At 44.0% G+C, this 20,687-nt stretch overlaps 1 protein-coding gene across 1 annotated transcript in view; it reads right to left on the bottom strand.

The window, feature by feature from the left end:
• Positions 1–301: 301 nt before the first annotated feature.
• Positions 302–20,687, bottom strand: part of LOC140069975 (Fc receptor-like protein 5) — a 41,640-nt gene continuing 21,254 nt past the window's right edge. The window contains exons 10-16 of the mRNA XM_072116303.1: positions 15,773–16,051; positions 14,423–14,689; positions 5,952–6,239; positions 5,552–5,854; positions 5,318–5,467; positions 3,274–3,334; positions 302–628 (exon numbers count right to left, since the gene is read on the bottom strand). Of these exons, the coding sequence (XP_071972404.1) occupies positions 607–628; positions 3,274–3,334; positions 5,318–5,467; positions 5,552–5,854; positions 5,952–6,239; positions 14,423–14,689; positions 15,773–16,051 (1,370 nt within the window). The 3' untranslated portion in view covers positions 302–606. The remainder of the gene's footprint in view (positions 629–3,273; positions 3,335–5,317; positions 5,468–5,551; positions 5,855–5,951; positions 6,240–14,422; positions 14,690–15,772; positions 16,052–20,687) is intronic.

Consider the following 20,687-nt stretch of genomic DNA (forward strand, 5'->3'; position numbering starts at 1 on the left):
GTCTAGTTTGACTAAAAATAGACAAGAGAAAAAAATGGAAGAATTATAGTAACATATAGATTTTTTTTTGTTTTCCTTATAGTTTTGGGTAGAAAGTCCACTATTGCTTCATTTGGGCCTTGTAATCTCCGCCTCTCTGACTCTGGTGGGGGATGAGCTTCATGACTCCTGATAAATACGGGTTCTCCAGCTTCTAGGCAATTGTAATACTGAACCCATAAACCCAACTGGATCAACTAGAATTATTTATTGTTACATTTCTCAGATTTATCAAGTAAAAAGAAATCAAATAAAATGTCATGTTACACATTTAGAATATTAGAAAGAATTGGAAAAATCTCATCATTTTAATATAGTGATACATTTGGACCATAGCAAAGATCATAAAGTCCACGGATGGTCCACGGGAGATGCAAAGAGGCCCCATCTGAGGCATAAGAAAGGCATGCTGGGAAATCAAGGATACAGTAAGGACATATGGGACATCTTATGGGTCCCTGAACAAGTACAAGCCACCACCTGCAGTCCATAGTAAGTAGGTGCCAGTAGGACACATATGGATGGGCATAGGACATACTCCATGTTTTCCATAGTTTTTTTGTCTTTTCAGTTTTGTGAACTGGTAATTCTGTAAGTAAATAACAGAAATTGGGAATCAGAATTGAGTCATTTTCAAATTCAACGAGAAATCTCCCTAGAATGTAAGGGTCTTCTTAGACTCAGCTCGTCGGACAGTGTCCTTCTGTATGGATCTCATGAGATCATCTATAATCTTGTAGGGACCCTCGGAGGAAGTGTTTAACTGCCCTACAGCCAGGGGCGCACCTGCCATGAGGCGAGTTGAGAATCTCGCCTCAGGCGGCACGCCTCCTGCTGAACCGAGGGGGCGGCACCGTGCTCCCACCAGCCGCCCGCACCGTTCTCCTGCCCGCCCCATTCTCCGACCCGCGCTCCGGCCGTCACCAAGGCTCCCTGCGACAGCCGGCACAGAGCTGCTGCCCGTCCCTTCTGCCGGCCGACACCGGGTTCCCGGCCGACACGCACCGAGCTCCCGTCCGCATGGCCTCCGGCCAGCACCATCCTCCCGCCCGTGCTCTGGCCGCCCACTCCCCCTTGCCTGCCGGAACCAAGCTGCCAGCCACACATGCTACTGCCCGTCGACCGTAACCATGCGACCGCCTGCAGGCCACCACCATTCTCCTGCCCGTGCTCCTGCCGGGACCGAGCTCCTGGCCAGCACGCACCGATCTTCAGGCCGTCCAGCACCAAGCTCCAGTCCACACGCTGGCCTGTCCGCTGGCACCATGGGATTGTCCGCTGGCCTGCACCGAGTGGCCGGCCACCGGTCTCCCCCACTGTCAGGACCATAAAGGCAGGTAAAGTAACTTTATCTGTGCTTACATATATGTGTTTGTGTATATATGTGTGTGTATGTATGTGTTTATGGGTATATATGTGTATGTGTGTATATATGTGTATGTGTGTGTGTATAGATGTTTATGTGTATATATGTGTATGTGTGTATATATGTGTATGTGTGTGTATATGTGTATGTATGTGTTTGTGTATATAAGTGCATATGCTGTATGAGTGTTATGTATATTCTGTATATATGTGTGTGTGTGTATATGTATATTTGCTGTATGTATGTGCAGTGTGTGTTTATGCTGTATATACTGTTTGTATATGTTTGTATATATGCTGTATGTATATGCAGTATTTTTATCAGGGCTTCTATTTGTTACTACATGGCGGTACGCTGTATGCATTTTATACTACATGGCGGCATGCTGTATGCATTTTATACTACATGGCGGTACGCTGTATGCATTTTATACTACACGGCGGTACGCTGTATGCATTTTATACTACACGGCGGTACGCTGTATGCATTTTATACTACACGGCGGTACGCTGTATGCATTTTATACTACATGCGGTACGCTGTATGCATTTTATACTACATGGTGGTACGCTGAATGCATTTTTTACTACATGGCGGTACGCTGAATGCATTTTTTACTACATGGCGGTACGCTGAATGCATTTTTTACTACACGGTGGTACGCCAAATGCATTTTATACTACATGGTGACACCCTGTATGCATTTTATACTACATGGCGGTATGCTGTATGCATTTTATACTACATGGCGATATGCTGTATGCATTTTATACTACATGGCGGTACGCTGTATGCATTTTATACTACATTGCGGTACGCTGAATGCATTTTTTTACTACGCGGTGGTATGCTGAATGCATTTTATACTACATGGTGACATGCTGTATGCATTTTATACTACATGGCGGTATGCTGTATGCATTTTATACTACGTGGCGGTACGCTGAATGCATTTTTTACTACATGGCGGTACGCTGAATTTTTTTTTTTACTACATGGCGGCATGATGTATGCATTTTATACTATATGGCGGCACCCTGTTTGCATTTTGTGGTGCTTTATTTTAACACCAAATCAATATGATGGATCTTGTTCTGACACTCCCAGATATATTACATTACATATATGGGGGGGGGGGCGTCTCTCTATGGCTCGCCTCAGGCAGCAGAAAGGCTTGGTTCACCCCTGCCTACAGCGCCCCCGCAGGAGAAATGAGGCATGAGCCAATGTTAACTGTGAAATCCTTATGGTATCTGTGTACTTTGAGCAAATTTTCAGTCCTCCAGAGAAGAAGAGATGTTCCTTGTAAATATTCTTTACACCTTCATACCCCATAGTGGAACACATTGTCCCATATACATTATTGTGTCTGCGCCAGTCGTTTTACATGATGTTAAGTGTCTATGGATCTAGCACATGTATTTATTATGTGTTGGCACCATAAATGTGTTGAAGCTGCAGGGGCGCGGTGGTGCGGGTAACTGATTTGCTCAATGTTTATTACGGCACAACAGCACGAAGCCGAGAGAACCGAGAGAAATCAGGCCAACTGAAAACGGATCGGATCAACCAAGAACGTGCAACACTATTATATAATGTGGTGAAACTGGCACAGAGCAAGTGCAAAGAAAACTAATGCCGAGTGCACCAGTTCTTAGATATCTGGGGCTCAAGAGATTTTGTCTGGCTTTGTATACACCCGGCTTGTATTTTCATTAAGGGAATACAGATCCGCTTTTAGTTTGGACCTCGAAGGCTTCCTTTTCTCTAAGTCAAAGAAGAGTGAAGAAATCAGGCGATTTGATGGTGGAGCTTTCGAGAATACTAGTTCTCTTCATCAGACATGATGTTACCAGGATAATACTGACCTTTGAAAGTTCTCCTCATTGTCCAGGGCAACCAGCTCATCTCCAATGGTTTCCATGGTCACTGGAGATAAAGATAAGAGACACTACTATGCTTATAACACACATCATTGTATAACTCTACACCAACACAGATTGTTGGTTGCCACCGTTTCAAGGACACAAAAACAGCGGGGGTTTCTTAAGGGATTTTTTCTTCTGTTTTGTGCCAGAGGCTGCATTGTTTTTTGTGGGGTTTTGTATTAATAAAGTTCAGGTCATGTCCTTATTTTGAAACTTTTTAAGTCTGTCCCTCTGTCTTGGTCTGTTAAAGCCCACTTTCCTACATCTGCCAAAGCTAATCCTCCACTATAGGTGTAGAGATATTTCTTCCTTTTTCAGTCGCCCCAGAAAATATGTCACACATGAGGGGTTTTCATGGCTAAGATGATTATCCCCAATTACAATCTGCCAGTCAATGATATACTTTGTGTTTTGTCTGCTGTTTGGCTTTTTAACATATGCTCATTAAAGTCATATTTTTCATTTAACTGATCCCAAACTCCTCAGTGATCTATTAGCATGATGTTATGCAGGATTAGTGAACAGACAAGGACAGTGGGCCCTCAGTTTAACTTCCCAACTGTCCCTTTCTAATTTCTCTACCAACCCAAAGTGGTAGGAGACAACTGGTTGACACTGCTTCAAGTGCAAACCCGGATACATGGGCAAGATAATTCAGTACAAAGAGGGGTATTTGCCAAACTCTGGTCACAACCAAAAGGACAAAGCAGTACAAAATCACTAGGCAAGCAGGTTAACAGATTGTTACACTAAAGGGGCAGAAATACCAGAATAGCAGGTAAAGAGCAGGAGTACACAGAACCTTTTATCAGATGCCAGAGCCCTGGATATAGAAGATGATTGTAATAGAGAGTGGGGAAAGAATCTGAATATCACAGTGGATAAAAACTTTTGTTAAACCAGAGGGGTGTAGTGGAAATCAATCATGACTGCTAGGAAAGAAATGCGTCAGTGTTCAGACTTGCAAAGAAAGAATGGAACGTAATTACATTTATCCAGTACCGCACTTTATAGACTGGATAACACAGGTAGAGACGTAACATAACTCTCTGGGGCCACTGGATCCCCCAGGTTTTGAAGGATTCTAAGGAAAGGCTCTGAGGACCTTTTATGTGATCTCAGAATCCTGGTTCAATGCTGAAAGGATTGGGACTCCATCCATCACTACAGGTAAACCACTGATGAACTGCGAAGTAAAACGTGGGGTTTGGGGAGTGAAGAAGGGAGGAGCTCTGGAAACCTTCACGGCACTTTTGTTCTGGCACATATTTCATAAGATGCTAAAAAGGCTTGCACATTGCGTCATCATGAGGACCACTAATAAGACCTAGCCGACACCAGCAATACCAGGGTGTCCCGCTAATATAAATACAATGAATATTTTATGAAGGGACTATGTGGGAAATGTGAAGTAGATGGCTCCACTGATCTCGCCCTTTCAGGGATGCTGTGGAAAACAGGGGAAAGGACTAAGGACATGAAGAAGAGAACGGGTGGGTTGGTGTGTCACCCACAACTGGGCCTGGGTGGTGTAATAACTATATTTTAATTGAAGATGGCCAACTCATTTAAGATGAACCAAGCATGGATCCAATTAGAACCTAGTAGAATAGTCAGAGAGAGGGTAAGTCAAATTCCAAATTAACTGTATTATAAATTGATATCGTCAAATGTTGCGGTAGGTCGATTTCGACCACAGTGCTGAAGGTTGTAGGGTTTTCCCATTACTTCCTTTACCGCTATGAGAATAACTGGGTCTGAACACCCAGAACGCCTTTAACCTCATTAATTTATTTTTTTTATAATTTTTTTTATTTCCTTATTTATCTTTTTATTTTTTCATTTTTTTCAGCCCTCTACACCTGACTACCTCCATTTTACAACCATTTTTGTATGTTAAAATTTGGGTCCCTATTGAGTTCAATCTGGTTTGTGTCTGGATTCAAGTTAGGGATCAAGTCTGGGTCAAATATTTCTTTCTTACCCCTGGCATTTTGTGGTTTTCCTGGCAGAAAGTGAGTCTTGCATATCTTGTTCTGGTAGAGATTCATGACAATGATGAAGATGGCGATCAAGAGAATGAGGGCCACCACAAGGACAACCACAAATAGTGTGAGGTACGAGCCACTTTCACCTTTAAAAATTTAAAGATTAGGAAATTAGGTTAGTAAGGTAGTAATATCTTCCATGTCTGTAGGATACAATACAGGGAACTTACCAGAGATTTTCAAGGTCCAAATATCACTTTTTGAAACCAATGGTCTTCCGGAGAGACTGTACTTTTTGACCGCACATTGGTAGGAGCCCTCATGGTCAGGTTGTGCAGAGTTTACGTGTAGAACTTTTCCTCCGCCCCTGAACTCGTATGTAGCTGTGTCCTGTTTCAGGTTTTGCTCGTTGTGTATCCAGAAGAAGTGTGAACCATTACCTTGAGTCAAAGAGCAAGTAAACGTGATATTGTCTCCAGGCATCAAGACGAGGTCTTTTATGTCAGTCGTGAGGAAGGTCCGACCTACCAGCTCTGCAACAGAGAAATGATGTATATTGAGACGTCTTCAAAATTAGACTCCGCTTGTCGAGTTGGGATCTATTACATCTTATCTAGAAGTGTCTCTCACCTACGACCGTGATCTTCAGCTCATTACTCATACTAGAGGAGAAGTGATTGCTGACATTACATCGATAGACCCCAGAGTGCTCCTGCCTAAGATCTCCTATGTAGAGCACTCTACCATCTTCTTGGAGATCATATGATTTACAGTTCTTGGCTATCTCCTTGTCATTGTGAAACCATATAAATGAAATAGGTGTACCCTCATGTACAGAACATGTGAGCGTTATATTACTTCCAGCCAAAATATCGGGATCCTGCTGGTCCATGCTTATTTTTGCACCGGCCACTAGTTCTGTAAAAAAAAAAATAATATAAAGTTAACTAAAGTAGAAAATGTCCTTCTGTCTTTGTAAGGCAATCATCTGCAGCTGGAGCTCGCCACCACCGTTCTGCCTGTTGCAGGAGTCCGGACAAGTTTACAGGGCTACCCTATCCATTTTGGGGTCCACTGGATTGGCAGATTTTATGTTCCTATCCACTACACATCCATCGTTCACCATGTTAAAGGGCTACAACACATTGAAAACTTAAAGGAACACTCCAGCCTGAAGGGAAACGAATGACTCTAGGTTCTGACAAGGTTCTAAGAAGACAGGCAGTTCTGGGGGGTAACAGACAAGATAGATTATTTAGGTTTGTTCTTAAGTTGCATTGGTATGTAAGTTGGAGCTGTATATTATATAATAGTAGCTCCAGACAAAATTCTTTTTTGCCCCAGTGACAATTGGATTTCCAAAATGTTTAGCTGTCATGGGAACAAGGATTATCACTAGAGATGAGCGAACATACTCGTCCGAGCTTGATGCTCGTTCGAGCATTAGCGTACTCGAAACTGCTCGTTGCTCGGACGAATACTTCGCCCGCTCGAGAAAATGGCAGCTCCCGCCGTTTTGCTTTTTGGCGGCCAGAAACAGAGCCAATCACAAGCCAGGAGACTCTGCACTCCACCCAGCATGACGTGGTACCCTTACACGTAGATAGCAGTGGTTGGCTGGCCAGATCAGGTGACCCTGGGATAGACTAGCCCCTGCCCGCGCTGCTCGGATCATTCTGTGTCTGGATGCCGCTAGGGAGAGAGCTGCTGCTGGTCAGGGAAAGCGTTAGGCTGTTCAATTAGAATAGTGTTAGGCAGGAGTGATTCTACAAGAACCCAACAGCCCTTCTTAGGGCTACAATATCGTTATACTTTTTTTTTTTTTTTATTTGCAGCTAGTACCATATTGTGAGGAATTTGTAGTGAGACTTGCTACCGTTGTGTTTAGCTCTTAGTGACACACATATCCACCTCAAACACCAAAGTGGGAAAATTTATTAGGGGTTGGATTTCAATTAGGCACAGTCTGCCATTTACTTTTTATTTTACGTTTATTTTTTCATAACTCAGCGTCATCTCATCTGGCATAGCAGTGTGCTTTCATACTTGGCTAGAAAATAGCCATAGGAGAATCCAAACGGCTTACTTACGCCTACAATAGCGTTATATATATTTTATTTCTGGTTGATCTGCTGGTGGCTGTACTTGCTGCAGTGCATCTACTAGCAAATTGTGAGCAATTTGTAGTGAGACTTGCGACCGTTGTGTTTAGCGCTTAGTGACGCACATATCCATCGCAAAGACCGAAGTGGGAAAATTTATTAGGGGTTGGATTTCAATTAGGCACAGTCTGCCATTTCCCTTTTATTTTACGTTTATTTTTTCATAACTCAGCGTCATCTCATCTGGCATAGTAGTGTGCTTTCATACTTGGCTAGAAAATAGCCATAGCAATAGGATAGCATCGTTTGGTTTTAAAAACTAAAAAACACAAAAAAAAAAAAAAAACACAAAAAACACAAAGTTAAAAAAAAATTAAAGTTATAACTTTCATTTTCAAAATGTTTAACCCGAGGGCTAGGGGTAGAGGACGAGGGCGGGGACGTGGGCGTCCAACTACTGCAGGGGTCAGAGGCCGTGGTCCTGGGCGGGGTGAGACACCACCTGCTGATGAGGGAGCAGGGGAACGCCGCAGAGCTACACTCCCTAGGTTCATGTCTGAAGTTACTGGGACTCGTGGTAGAGCACTGTTGAGGCCAGAACAGTGCGAACAGGTGATGTCGTGGATTGCCGACAATGCTTCGAGCAATTTGTCCACCAGTCAGTCTTCCACACAGTCCACCCATGTCACCGAAATCGGCACTCCTCCAGCTCCTGCACCTCAGCCTCCTCCCCCCCAGTCTGCCCCCTCCCAGGAAAATTTGGCATTTGAACCGGCATACTCTGAGGAACTTTTTCTGGACCCTTCCCACAGTCACAAACCACTTGTGCGGTTGCTGCTGAGCAATTTTCCGATGCCCAGGTTTTCCACCAGTCGCAGTCTGTGGGTGATGATGACCTTCTTGACGTAGTGGAAGAAGTGTGTAAAGAGGTGTCCGACGATGAGGAGACACGGTTGTCAGACAGTGGTGAAGTTGTTGTCAGGGCAGGAAGTCCGAGGGGGGAGCAGACTGAGGGATCGGAGGATGATGAGGTGACAGACCCAAGCTGGGTTGAGAGGCCGGGTGAACACAGTGCTTCTGAGACGGAGGAGAGTCCTCAACCAGAACAGGTTGGAAGAGGCAGTGGTGGGGCCAGACGGAGAGGCAGGGCCAGAGCAGGTGCATCAGCGCCAAATGTTGCCCGTAGTCAAGCTCCTGTGGCGAGGGCTAGATTTTCAGAAGTCTGGAGGTTCTTTAAAGAAACACCGGATGACCGACGGACTGTGGTGTGCAACCTTTGCCAAACCAGGATCAGCAGGGGTTCCACCACTACTAGCTTAACTACCACCAGTATGCGCAGGCATATGAATGCTAAACACCCCACTCAGTGGCACCAAGCCCGTTCACCTCCGGCCGTGCACACCACTGCTCCTTCCCCTGTGTCAGCTGATCGTCAGGCCCCTGCCCAGGACCCTGGCACAAAAACCCCATCGTCGCCTCCACGATCCTCCACAGCATCCACCAGCGTTCAGCTCTCCATACCCCAGACGCTGGAGCGGAAACGGAAATATAGTGCAACCCACCCGCACGCCCAAGCCCTTAATGTCCACATCTCCAGATTGCTTAGCCTGGAGATGCTGCCCTATAGGCTAGTAGAGACCGAGGCCTTTCGCAACCTCATGGCGGCGGCCGCCCCTCGGTATTCGGTCCCCAGCCGCCACTACTTTTCCCGATGTGCCGTCCCAGCCCTGCACCAGCACGTGTCAGACAACATCATCCGTGCCCTGACCAACGCCGTTTCTGACAAGGTCCACCTGACCACGGACACGTGGACGAGTGCTGCCGGGCAGGGCCACTATATATCGCTGACGGCACATTGGGTTAACTTGGTGGAGGCTGGGACCGAGTCTGACCCTGCGGCTGGACATATACTGCCGACGCCGAGGATTGCGGGGCCTACCTCGGTCCAGGTCTTTCAGGCCTACTATGCCTCCTCCTCCTCCCACCCCTCCTCCTCCGAACTACCATCCGTGGGCATGGCGCCATCAGTCGCTAGCTTTAGGCACAGCAGCAGTGCCGTCGCTAAGCGACAGCAGGCGGTGCTCAAACTGCTGAGCCTAGGCGATAAAAGGCACACCGCCCAAGAACTATTACAGGGCATCACGGCGCAGACTGATCTGTGGCTGGCACCGCTGAACCTGAAGCCAGGCATGGTTGTGTGTGACAACGGCCGTAACCTGGTGGCGGCTCTGCAACTCGGCAGACTGACACATGTGCCATGCCTGGCCCATGTGTTAAATCTGATAGTTCAGCGTTTCCTCAAGACATACCCCAATCTGTCTGATTTGCTCACGAAGGTGCGCCGCATCTGTGCGCATTTCAGGAAGTCCAGCACAGATGCTGCCACTCTCAGGGCAGCGCAGCGCCGCCTCCAACTGCCTGCTCACCGACTGTTGTGCGACGTGCCCACGAGGTGGAATTCAACATTAACCATGTTATCCAGAGTTTACCAGCAGCGCAGAGCGATTGTAGACTGCCAGATGTCAACTTCCACCGAACTGGCAGTCAGGTCAGTCAGCTTCCTCAAGTCTACAATGAGGAGTGGACGTGGATGTCTGATATCTGTCAGGTGCTGAGTAACTTTGAGGAGTCAACACAGATGGTCAGTGGCGATGCCGCAATCATCAGCCTCACCATCCCGCTGCTTGGCCTGTTGAAAAACTCTCTGATCAGCATGAAGTCGGAAGCTTTGCGCTCCTCACAAGAGACGGGGGAAGAAGATTCCCTTGTTGATAGCCAAAGCACCCTTAGGTCTGTTTCTCAGCGCATATCGGAGGAGGTGGAGGAGGATGAGGAGGAAGAGGAGGAGAATGTTGGCGAGACACAAGAGGGGACCATTGTTGAGTCCTTCACTGTTCAGCGTGTATGGGCAGAAGAAGAGGAGTTGGAGGAGGAGGAAATGGACAGTCAGGCCAGTGAGCGGAGTGAATTCTTGCATATATATTCTTGCGCATATGGCAGATTTCATGCTAGGCTGCCTATCCCGTGACCCTCGCGTTCAAAGAATTTATTCCAGCACCGATTACTGGGTATTCACTCTCCTGGACCCACGGAACAAGCAAAATCTTTCCACTCTCATCCCTGGAGAGGAAAGGAGTGTGAGAATGCATGAATACCAGCAGGCCCTGGTGCACAAGCTGAAACAGTATTTCCCTTCTGACAGCGCTAGCGGCAGAGTGCGTAGTTCTGCGGGACAAGTAGCGAGGGAGAGTAGGCGAGCAGGCAGCTTTTCCAGCACTGGCAAGGGTACGCTTTACAAGGCTTTTGCCAGCTTTATGTCACCCCAGCAAGACACTGTCACCTGTCCCCAGTCTCGGCAGAGTAGGGCTGATCTTTACAGAAAGATGGTGAGGGAGTACGTAGCTGACCATACCATCGTCCTAAATGATCACACAGCTCCCTACAACTACTGGGTTTCAAAGCTGGACATGTGGCACGAACTGGCGCTGTACGCCTTGGAGGTTCTTGCCTGCCCTGCCGCTAGCGTGTTGTCCGAGCGGGTTTTCAGTGCAGCTGGTGGCATCATCACCGATAAGCGTACACGCCTGTCGTCTGACAGCGCTGACAGGCTGACGCTTATTAAGATGAATAAAGCCTGGATTTCTCAGAATTTCCAATCTCCACCAGGTGAAGGAAGCTCAACCTGAATAATTTATGCACTCCTCCTCCTCCTCATTTTCCTCCTTCTCCTCCTCTTTGTACACTAAAGCAGAGGAAACTGGCTATTTTTTGACAGGGCCCACTGGCTCTAGCTATAGTACTTTAACTTTATGCATTTAATTTTTCTGGAGGGCCACCTACCCGGTCCTCTGTTTTAAACAATTTTTGGGAGTGCCACATACAGGCACTCAATCTATTCAATTTTTCTGGAGGGCCACCTACCTGCTCCTCTGGTTTGAAAACTTTTTTGGACTGCCACATACAGGCACTCAATCTATTTCATTTTTCTGGAGGGCCACCTACCTGCTCGTCTGGTTTGAAAACTTTTTTGGACTGCCACATACAGGCACTCAATCTATTTCATTTTTCTGGAGGGCTACCTACCTGCTCCTCTGGTTTGAAAACTTTTTTGGACTGCCACATACAGGCACTATCCAAATTAAATTGTCTCCATAGCAGCCTCCACACGTTGTCTCCATTGCTACCTCCAAAAGTCGTCCATATAGCTGCCTCCATACATCGTCCCCTTATCAAACGAGGTGTGTCAGGCAGAAATTTGGGTTGTTTTCATGGATTCCACATCAAAGTTGTTAACTTTGTCGCCACCCTGCTGTGTTATTCACAAAATATACTGGCAAACTTTTACCATTTACGGATATTATTTCAGCGCTTCTTGCTCACCTCCTTTGGTTCCTCTCTGCCACCCATTGGTTTGAAGCCTGAGTCCATTTAGGGTATGTCGCCATGCCACTCTCTAGCCTGCCGCTGCTGCCGCTGCCTCTGCATGCCGTCCCCTATAGTGTCAGGGTCAATTATTGGATGTTTTAGATGCTATCTAGCCTCATTCGGTCACTCTGTCATGGCCATGCTGTTGCCCATAATTTTGGCATAATGGTGCGATTAAGCAGCCTCAGAGGCATCCATGCATGCTGCCCCTGCTGTTTCCTGTCCATTTCCGTGGTGTTTCCATCCTTTTCTGAGGTTCCCAGGTGTTTGGCCAAGCTTCCCTGTGCAGAGCCTTGGTCCCCTTGAAAAATGCTCGAGTCTCCCATTGACTTCAATGGGGCTCGTTATTCGAGACGAGCACTCGAGCATCGGGAAAAGTTCGTCTCGAATAACGAGCACCCGAGCATTTTAGTGCTCGCTCATCTCTAATTATCACTGAAGCTTCATTACAGCTGATCAATGCAGACTGTGACTAACGTAACATCCAGAGATTTAACCAGGGGGCAGAGGGGTCCCTCTGTAACTAGGGGTCGTCTGTAAGTCGGGTGTGCTTAAGTCAGGGACCACCCTTACAATGAAAATGAGTCTTGCTCCTCCTTTCACTCCCTGCACCATATATTATTTAATGAATTGAATGAAGTGTTCCTTTAAGTTTAAGACTGAAATACTCATCAACTTTAATTGACCATAACCCCGGCAGGAGATAGTTGTCATCTTCACCATTACTGGCCAGAGAAATTCTTACAATTTTGCATTTAGAAATAAAACTAAAATTACAGCGTAAAGAACTATACTGATCCCCATAAAAGCCGACACTTGTTACATTTACAGTTTATAGACATTGGCAACGTCATGCAATTTTGATTCTAAGTTCCCCAAACTGGAAATAATTGTTTTCACACCTATAAAATGTGCAGATTTCAAAGATACTTAATAGGCATAAATTTACATCATCCCAAAAGTGAAATAACCAAAAACCAGCTTTTCAGCTAAAAAGGTTCAGACAGTCACAACCTATACAATATAGCCATTACACACAAGAAAAAGGAAAAATACACCTAAAACTGTTGTATTTTTTGAAAACCAACACCTGGTATTTCCATTTGCCTTTATTAACAGTTGACACCCTCATGCAAATTTGTGAAAAAGACAAATTATTATTTTTTTAAATGTTCACTCCCAAAAATACACAACAAACGCCATGGGCTGTTTAGTTGAAATCTACAAATGTGTATAAAAGTCAACAGGGAGGGGGAGGAGATAAGCTGTGACATCATCTATTACAGTCTATTATAACATTGACCCATCATTACATCACTACTGACAGTAGATGATGTCACAGCTTATCTCCTCCCCCTCCCTGTACAATGACCTCTATATAGATAACACTGACCCATCATTACATCACTACTGACAATAGATGATGTCACAGCTTATCTCCTCTCCTCCTGTACAATGACCTCTATATAGATAACACTGACCCATCATTACATCACTACTGACAATAGATGATGTCACAACTTATCTCCTCCCCCTCCTGTACAATGACCTCTATATAGATATCACTGACCCATCATTACATCACAACTGACAATATATGATGTCACAGCTTATCTCCTCCTCCCTGTACAATGACCTCTATATAGATAACACTGGCCCATCATTACATCACTACTGACAATAGATGATGTCACAGCTTATCTCCTCCCCCTCCCTGTACAATGTCCTCTATATAGAGAACACTGACCCATCATTACATCACTACTGACAATAGATGATGTCACAGCTTATCCCCTCCTCCTCCCTGTGCAATGACCTCTATGTAGATAACACTGACCCATCATTACATCACTACTGACAATAGAGGATGTCACAGCTTATCTCCTCCCCCTCCCTGTACAATGACCTCTACATAGATAACACTGACCCATCATTACATCACTACTGACAATAGATGATGTCACAGCTTATCCCCTCCCTCTTCCTGTACAATGACCTCTATATAGATAACACTGACCCATCATTACATCACTACTGACAATAGATGATGTCACAGCTTATCTCCTCCTCCTCCCTGTACAATGACCTCTATATAGATAACACTGACCCATCATTACATCACTACTGACAATAGATGTCACAGCTTATCTCCTCCCCCTCCCTGTACAATAACATCTATATAGATAACACTGACCCATCATTACATCACTACTGACAATAGATGATGTCACAGCTTATCTCCTCCCCCTCCCTGTACAATGACCTCTATATAGATAACACTGACCCATCATTACATCACTACTGACAATAGATGATGTCAGAGCTCATGTGCACCTTCTATCTGTGCAATGCAGAACTTCAATGTGGCTGACAACAATTTTTATGTCACCCCTGTTGTTCTGATCTCTGGACACGTCATTGTTCTGGGTGTCGGCCTTGTGATGTCATCATTATGTTTACAGGGTCCTCCAGTACCAGAGGCAGAGCTGTGAAACCTTCCCTTTAGCAGAATGCTGTGTGTCTAGGCCATTGACATGTAGGGAGCAGGAGGTGCACGTATATTTCAGGACTTACTTTCCACCAGGACGTGGACGGTGCTGCTGCTGCTGCTTTTCGTGTGACGTGTTATCTCACACCGGTATTCTCCAGCATCGGACTGCTGCGCTGAATGACTGTAATAATCTCTGTACTGTGCAATTTTTTTATCATCTTTGAATATTTCCACACGTAAGAAGAAATATACGCTATTTAATTCGTCTGGATAGTCACAGGTTATAGCCATAGGTTTTCCATGCTGAATAAATGGGGGCTTCACGACGAGAAGAGGAGTAATAAATAACTCTAAAAGAAAGAAAAAATCCACCAAGAAACGAACAAAATATTATATTTCACTCTACACAGATCACACATAAACACATGGAGATTTACAAAATGTTGAGTTCATTTAGACACCACTAGGGGGAGCTATGTAGCGTAACATTGGGGCATATTTACTTACCCGGCCCATTTGCAATCCAGCGGCGAGTTCTCTGCACTGGATTCGGGTCCGGCCGGGATTTATGAAGGTAGTTCCTCCGCCGTCCACAAGGTGGCGCTGCTGCGCTGAAGTTCCCGGAGGCGCGCCGAAATGCCCTGAAATTCACCGGCCCATCCTGGATGAAGGTAAGCGCAATTTTCGCGACACATTTTTTTTTTAAATGCGGCGGTTTTTCCGAATCCGTTGGGTTTTCGTTCGGCCACGCCCCCCGATTTCCGTCGCGCGCATGCCGGCGCCTATGCGCCACAATCCGATCGCGTCCGCCAAAATCCCGGGGCAATTCAGGTACAATCGGCGCAAATCGGAAATATTCGGGTAACACGTCGGGAAAACGAGAATCGGGCCCTTAGTAAATGACCCCAATGTGTTATTCCAATCGTTCAGCTTTCCAGTCGGCATAGTGGCGGATGAGGGGATTACAGTTGTTTTAAAAATTGTAAATTGTTTTTAATTATTTTATTAAACATTGAGCTCATTAGCTACAAACACGTTAGGTTACTGGAAGTAAATCATCTGGGTATATTCATGGTGCAGTAATTGAGCTAAGATTAAGTTGTAGAATTACTAAGGAACCAGAAGGGGTCTACAGCACCTCAGTAAGTGTACAACTATGGTGGTTGGTAATAAGGCCAGAGCTCCCAGTTCATCAATGGTGGGCCCCAATCTAAAGTTTCGGGGCCCACTGGTGTCTTGTTACACTACTGTGAAAAAGTGTTCCGACTAGATACAGTACATTGCAGAGACGTGAAGAGACGGCTATGTACTCTAGCTCTTTGGTACCCCCCCAACCATTGCCACCAGTGATACATGTCCATGTGGTCCTCCCCCCAGCCAGGTCCCTCTAGATGGAAATAACCCATCACCCGGTCAATGTCACCTCTACTTACCTCCCATGATTACCAACTCTTCACTTCTCCTCAGGTATCTAGATAAGTACTTGACGCCACATGAATAATTCCCAGAAGGCTTTGTGTCGCCTTTTGAGATCAGATATGTACGACTTATACCATAATCCTGAACTATGTTTCCATCCTTGTAAATGGCAAATTCTAGCTTTGTCCGGTCTCGGAGAAGGTGATAGGTAGGAATTATTTCAGCTTTGCAGGACAAGAAGAAGAGATGAAGATCACCACCATATCCTGAAATCATTACGTTCCGTATGAGATCTAGAAAAAAACAACACAAATCTATTTGTATCATATAAGGAATCATTTCAAAACGCGAAAGGAAATGGTGTTGGTACCACTAGAACCTCTCGCATATGTAGGATGTTATATTCATTATAACTCTAGAATGGTATTCATTGTACCCAACAGGGCTTATTTACTAAGGGTCCGCGGATCACAGTTCCCTTATTTGGAAGGGGATTGTGTCGCTCGCCGTCAGATTTTGGCGCGGCAACGCCGGATTTCATGTGACGGAAATCGGGGGCGGGCTGTCGGACGATCCGACTAATTCGGACTGAGCGCAGGATTTAACTTTACAATATTGGGGCTCATTTACTAAGGGTCCGAATCGCGCGATTCCGTCGGGTATCATGGCAATTTCCGATTTGCACAGGGATTTTGGGCGCGCGCTCGATCGGATTGTGGCGCTTCGGTGCCGGGTTGCAGGCGTCGGAAATCAGAGGCGTGGCCGTCAGAAAACCCGACGGATTTGGAAAAACCGTGGTATTTTTGTTTTAAAAAAGTGTCGCTTGACAAGCACTTACCTGCACCAAGAAATAGATGGTGAACTCCGGTGAACTCCAGCGACACCTAGTGGATATCGGCGCACGGACCTTTGTGAATCCCGGCAGAACCCAAATCAGCGTCGGAGAACCCGCCACTGGATCGCGACTGGGCCGGGTAAGTAAATGTGCCCCTTTGTCGCATCCAATGCACTTACATGCACCAGGAAGAAGAAGGTGAACTCCGGGGACCTGAGCGGGGAAGCGACACATGCAGGATATCGGTGCAGGATCTTAGTGACTCCCCGCACAGCACATTATACACGGACAATGCACTTACATGCACCAGGAAGAAGAAGGTGAACTCCGGGGACCTGAGCGGGGAAGCGACACATGCAGGATATCAGGCGCAGGATCTTAGTGACTCCCCGCACAGCGCATTATACACGGACAATGCACTTACATGCACCAGGAAGAAGAAGGTGAACTCCGGGGACCTGAGCGGGGAAGCGACACATGCAGGATATCGGGCGCACGATCTTAGTGAATCGAGGCAAAGGATGGGGAAGTGAGTTGTGAGCATCTACCATCAGGAAACCAATTGGATAGATGTCCTTTAATATTTGGACAATGGTAGTATGACCTTCTGTCCTTCTGTTTGTCACTACATTTGAGACTGTTCACTATGGGGGGCATAGACCATATCCGATGCATTCGTCGGCAGCCATTCTGTTACGCTGGGCCGGAACTAGAACTAGGCCAGTCCTGGCATAAATAAAAAGTGAAGACAAGAAAGTGCAAGAAACATTTTTGTAGCTTGTAATTTATCACCCATTATGTGTCTATATAATGTATGACACTCGTAACATCTTCTGATATATCTACGTGCCCCAGTAACAGGGGCGGATTGGGAATTTAAAGTGTCCCTTTAAAAAATGGTAAAAGTGGCCCCATTCTGTGGGTGGTCAAAACAAGTAGGCGTGGCATTGTGATGTGGGTGGAGTTACTAAACTCCATACAAACTGTTAATAGATACTAAAACATACTACAATACCTTCTCCAATAAACAAGAATGTAACTACTATAATACTACTGCCCCTAAGTAAAATATATTGTAATACTGCCCCCTATGTACAAGAATATAACTACTATAATACTGCCCCCTATGTACAAGAATATAACTACTATAATACTGCCCCCTATGTACAAGAATATAACTACTATAATACTGCCCCTATGTACAAGAATATAACTACTATAATACTGCTCCCTATGTACAGGAATATAACTACTATAATACTGCCCCCTATGTACAAGAATATAACTACTATAATACTGCCCCCTATGTACAGGAATATAACTACTATAATACTGCCCCCTATGTACAAGAATATAACTACTATAATACTGCCCCTATGTACAAGAATATAACTACTATAATACTGCCCCCTATGTACAGGAGTATAACTACTATAATACTGCTCCCTATGTACAATACTATAACTACTATAATACTGCCCCCTATGTACAGGAATATAACTACTATAATACTGCCCCCTATGTACAAGAATATAACTACTATAATACTGCCCCCTATGTACAAGAATATAACTACTATAATATGGCCCCAATGTACAAGAATATAACTACTATAATACTGCCCCCTATGTACAGGAATATAACTACTATAATACTGCCCCCTATGTACAAGAATATAACTACTATAATACTGCCCCCTATTACAGGAATATAACTACTATAATACTGCCCCCTATGTACAGGAATATAACTACTATAATACTGCCCCCTATGTACAAGAATATAACTACTATAATACTGTCCCCTATGTACAAGAATATAACTGCTATAATATGGCCCCCTATGTACAAGAATATAACTACTATAATACTGCCCCCTATGTACAAGAATATAACTACTATAATACTGCCCCCTATGTACAAGAATATAACTACTATAATACTGCCCCCTATGTACAAGAATATAACTACTATAATACTGCCCCCTATGTGCAAGGATATAACTACTATAATACTGCCCCCTATGTACAAGAATATAACTTCTATAATACTGCCCCCTATGTACAAGAATATAACTACTATAATACTGCCCCCTATGTACAGGAATATAACTACTATAATACTGACACTTTGTACAGGAATATAAGTACTATAATACTGCCCCCTATGTATAAGAATATAACTACTATAATACTGGCCCCTATGTACAAGAATATAAGTACTATAATACCGCCCCCTATGTACAAGAATATAACTACTATAATACTGCCTCCTATGTACAGGAATATAACTACTATAATCCTGCCCCCTATGTTCAAGAATATAACTACTATAATACTGTCCCCTATGTACAGGAATATAACTACTATAATACTGCCCCCTATGTACAAGAATATAACTACTATAATACTGCCCCCCTATGTACAAGAATATAACTACTATAATACTGCCCCCTATGTACAGGAATATAACTACTATAAAACTGCCCTCTATGTACAGGAATATAACTACTATAATACTGCCCCCTATGTACAAGAATATAACTACTATAATACTGCCACCTATGTACAAGAATATAACTACTATAATACTGCCCCTATGTACAAGAATATAACTACTATAATACTGCCCCCTATGTACAAGAATATAACTACTATAATACTGCCTCCTATGTACAAGAATATAACTACTATAATACTGCCCCCTATGTACAAGAATATAACTACTATAATACTGCCCCCTATGTACAGGAATATAACTACTATAATACTGCCCCCTATGTACAGGAATATAACTACTATAATACTGCCCCCTATGTACAAGAATATAACTACTATAATACTGCCCCTATGTACAAGAATATAACTACTATAATACTGCCCCCTATGTACAAGAATATAACTACTATAATACTGCCACCTATGTACAAGAATATAACTACTATAATACTGCCCCTATGTACAAGAATATAACTACTATAATACTGCCTCCTATGTACAAGAATATAACTACTATAATACTGCCCCCTATGTACAAGAATATAACTACTATAATACCGCCCCCTATGTACAAGAATATAACTACTATAATACTGCCTCCTATGTACAAGAATATAACTACTATAATACTGCCCCCTATGTACAAGAATATAACTACTATAATACTGCCCCCTATGTACAGGAATATAACTACTATAATACTGCCCCCTATGTACAAGAATATAACTACTATAATACTGCCCCTATGTACAAGAATATAACTGCTATAATACTGCCCCCTATGTACAAGAATATAACTACTATAATACTGCCCCCTATGTACAAGAATATAACTACTATAATACTGCCCCCTATGTACAAGAATATAACTACTATAATACTGCCCCCTATGTACAAGAATATAACTACTATAATACTGCCCCTATGTACAAGAATATAACTACTATAATACTGCCCCCTATGTACAAGAATATAACTACTATAATACTGCCCCCTATGTACAAGAATATAACTACTATAATACTGCCCCTATGTACAAGAATATAACTACTATAATACTGCCCCCTATGTACAAGAATATAACTACTATAATACTGCCCCCTATGTACAGGAATATAACTACTATAATACTGCCCCCCTATGTACAGGAATAGAACTACTATAATACTGCCACCTATGTACAAGAATATAACTACTATAATACTGCCCCTATGTACAAGAATATAACTACTATAATACTGCCCCTATGTACAAGAATATAACTACTATAATACTGCCTCCTATGTACAAGAATATAACTACTATAATACTGCCCCCTATGTACAAGAATATAACTACTATAATACTGTCCCCTATGTACAGGAATATAACTACTATAATACTGCCCCCTATGTACAAGAATATAACTACTATAATACTGCCTCCTATGTACAAGAATATAACTACTATAATACTGCCCCCTATGTACAAGAATATAACTACTATAATACTGTCCCCTATGTACAGGAATATAACTACTATAATACTGCCCCCTTGCTGTGAGGACGTGTGTGAGCTGAGCTCCTGACACCTCTGCATGTCAGGAGCGAGCCCAGGG

The sequence above is a fragment of the Engystomops pustulosus genome, chromosome 7 (genome assembly GCF_040894005.1).
Source record: "Engystomops pustulosus chromosome 7, aEngPut4.maternal, whole genome shotgun sequence".
Taxonomy (NCBI): Eukaryota; Metazoa; Chordata; class Amphibia; order Anura; family Leptodactylidae; genus Engystomops; species Engystomops pustulosus.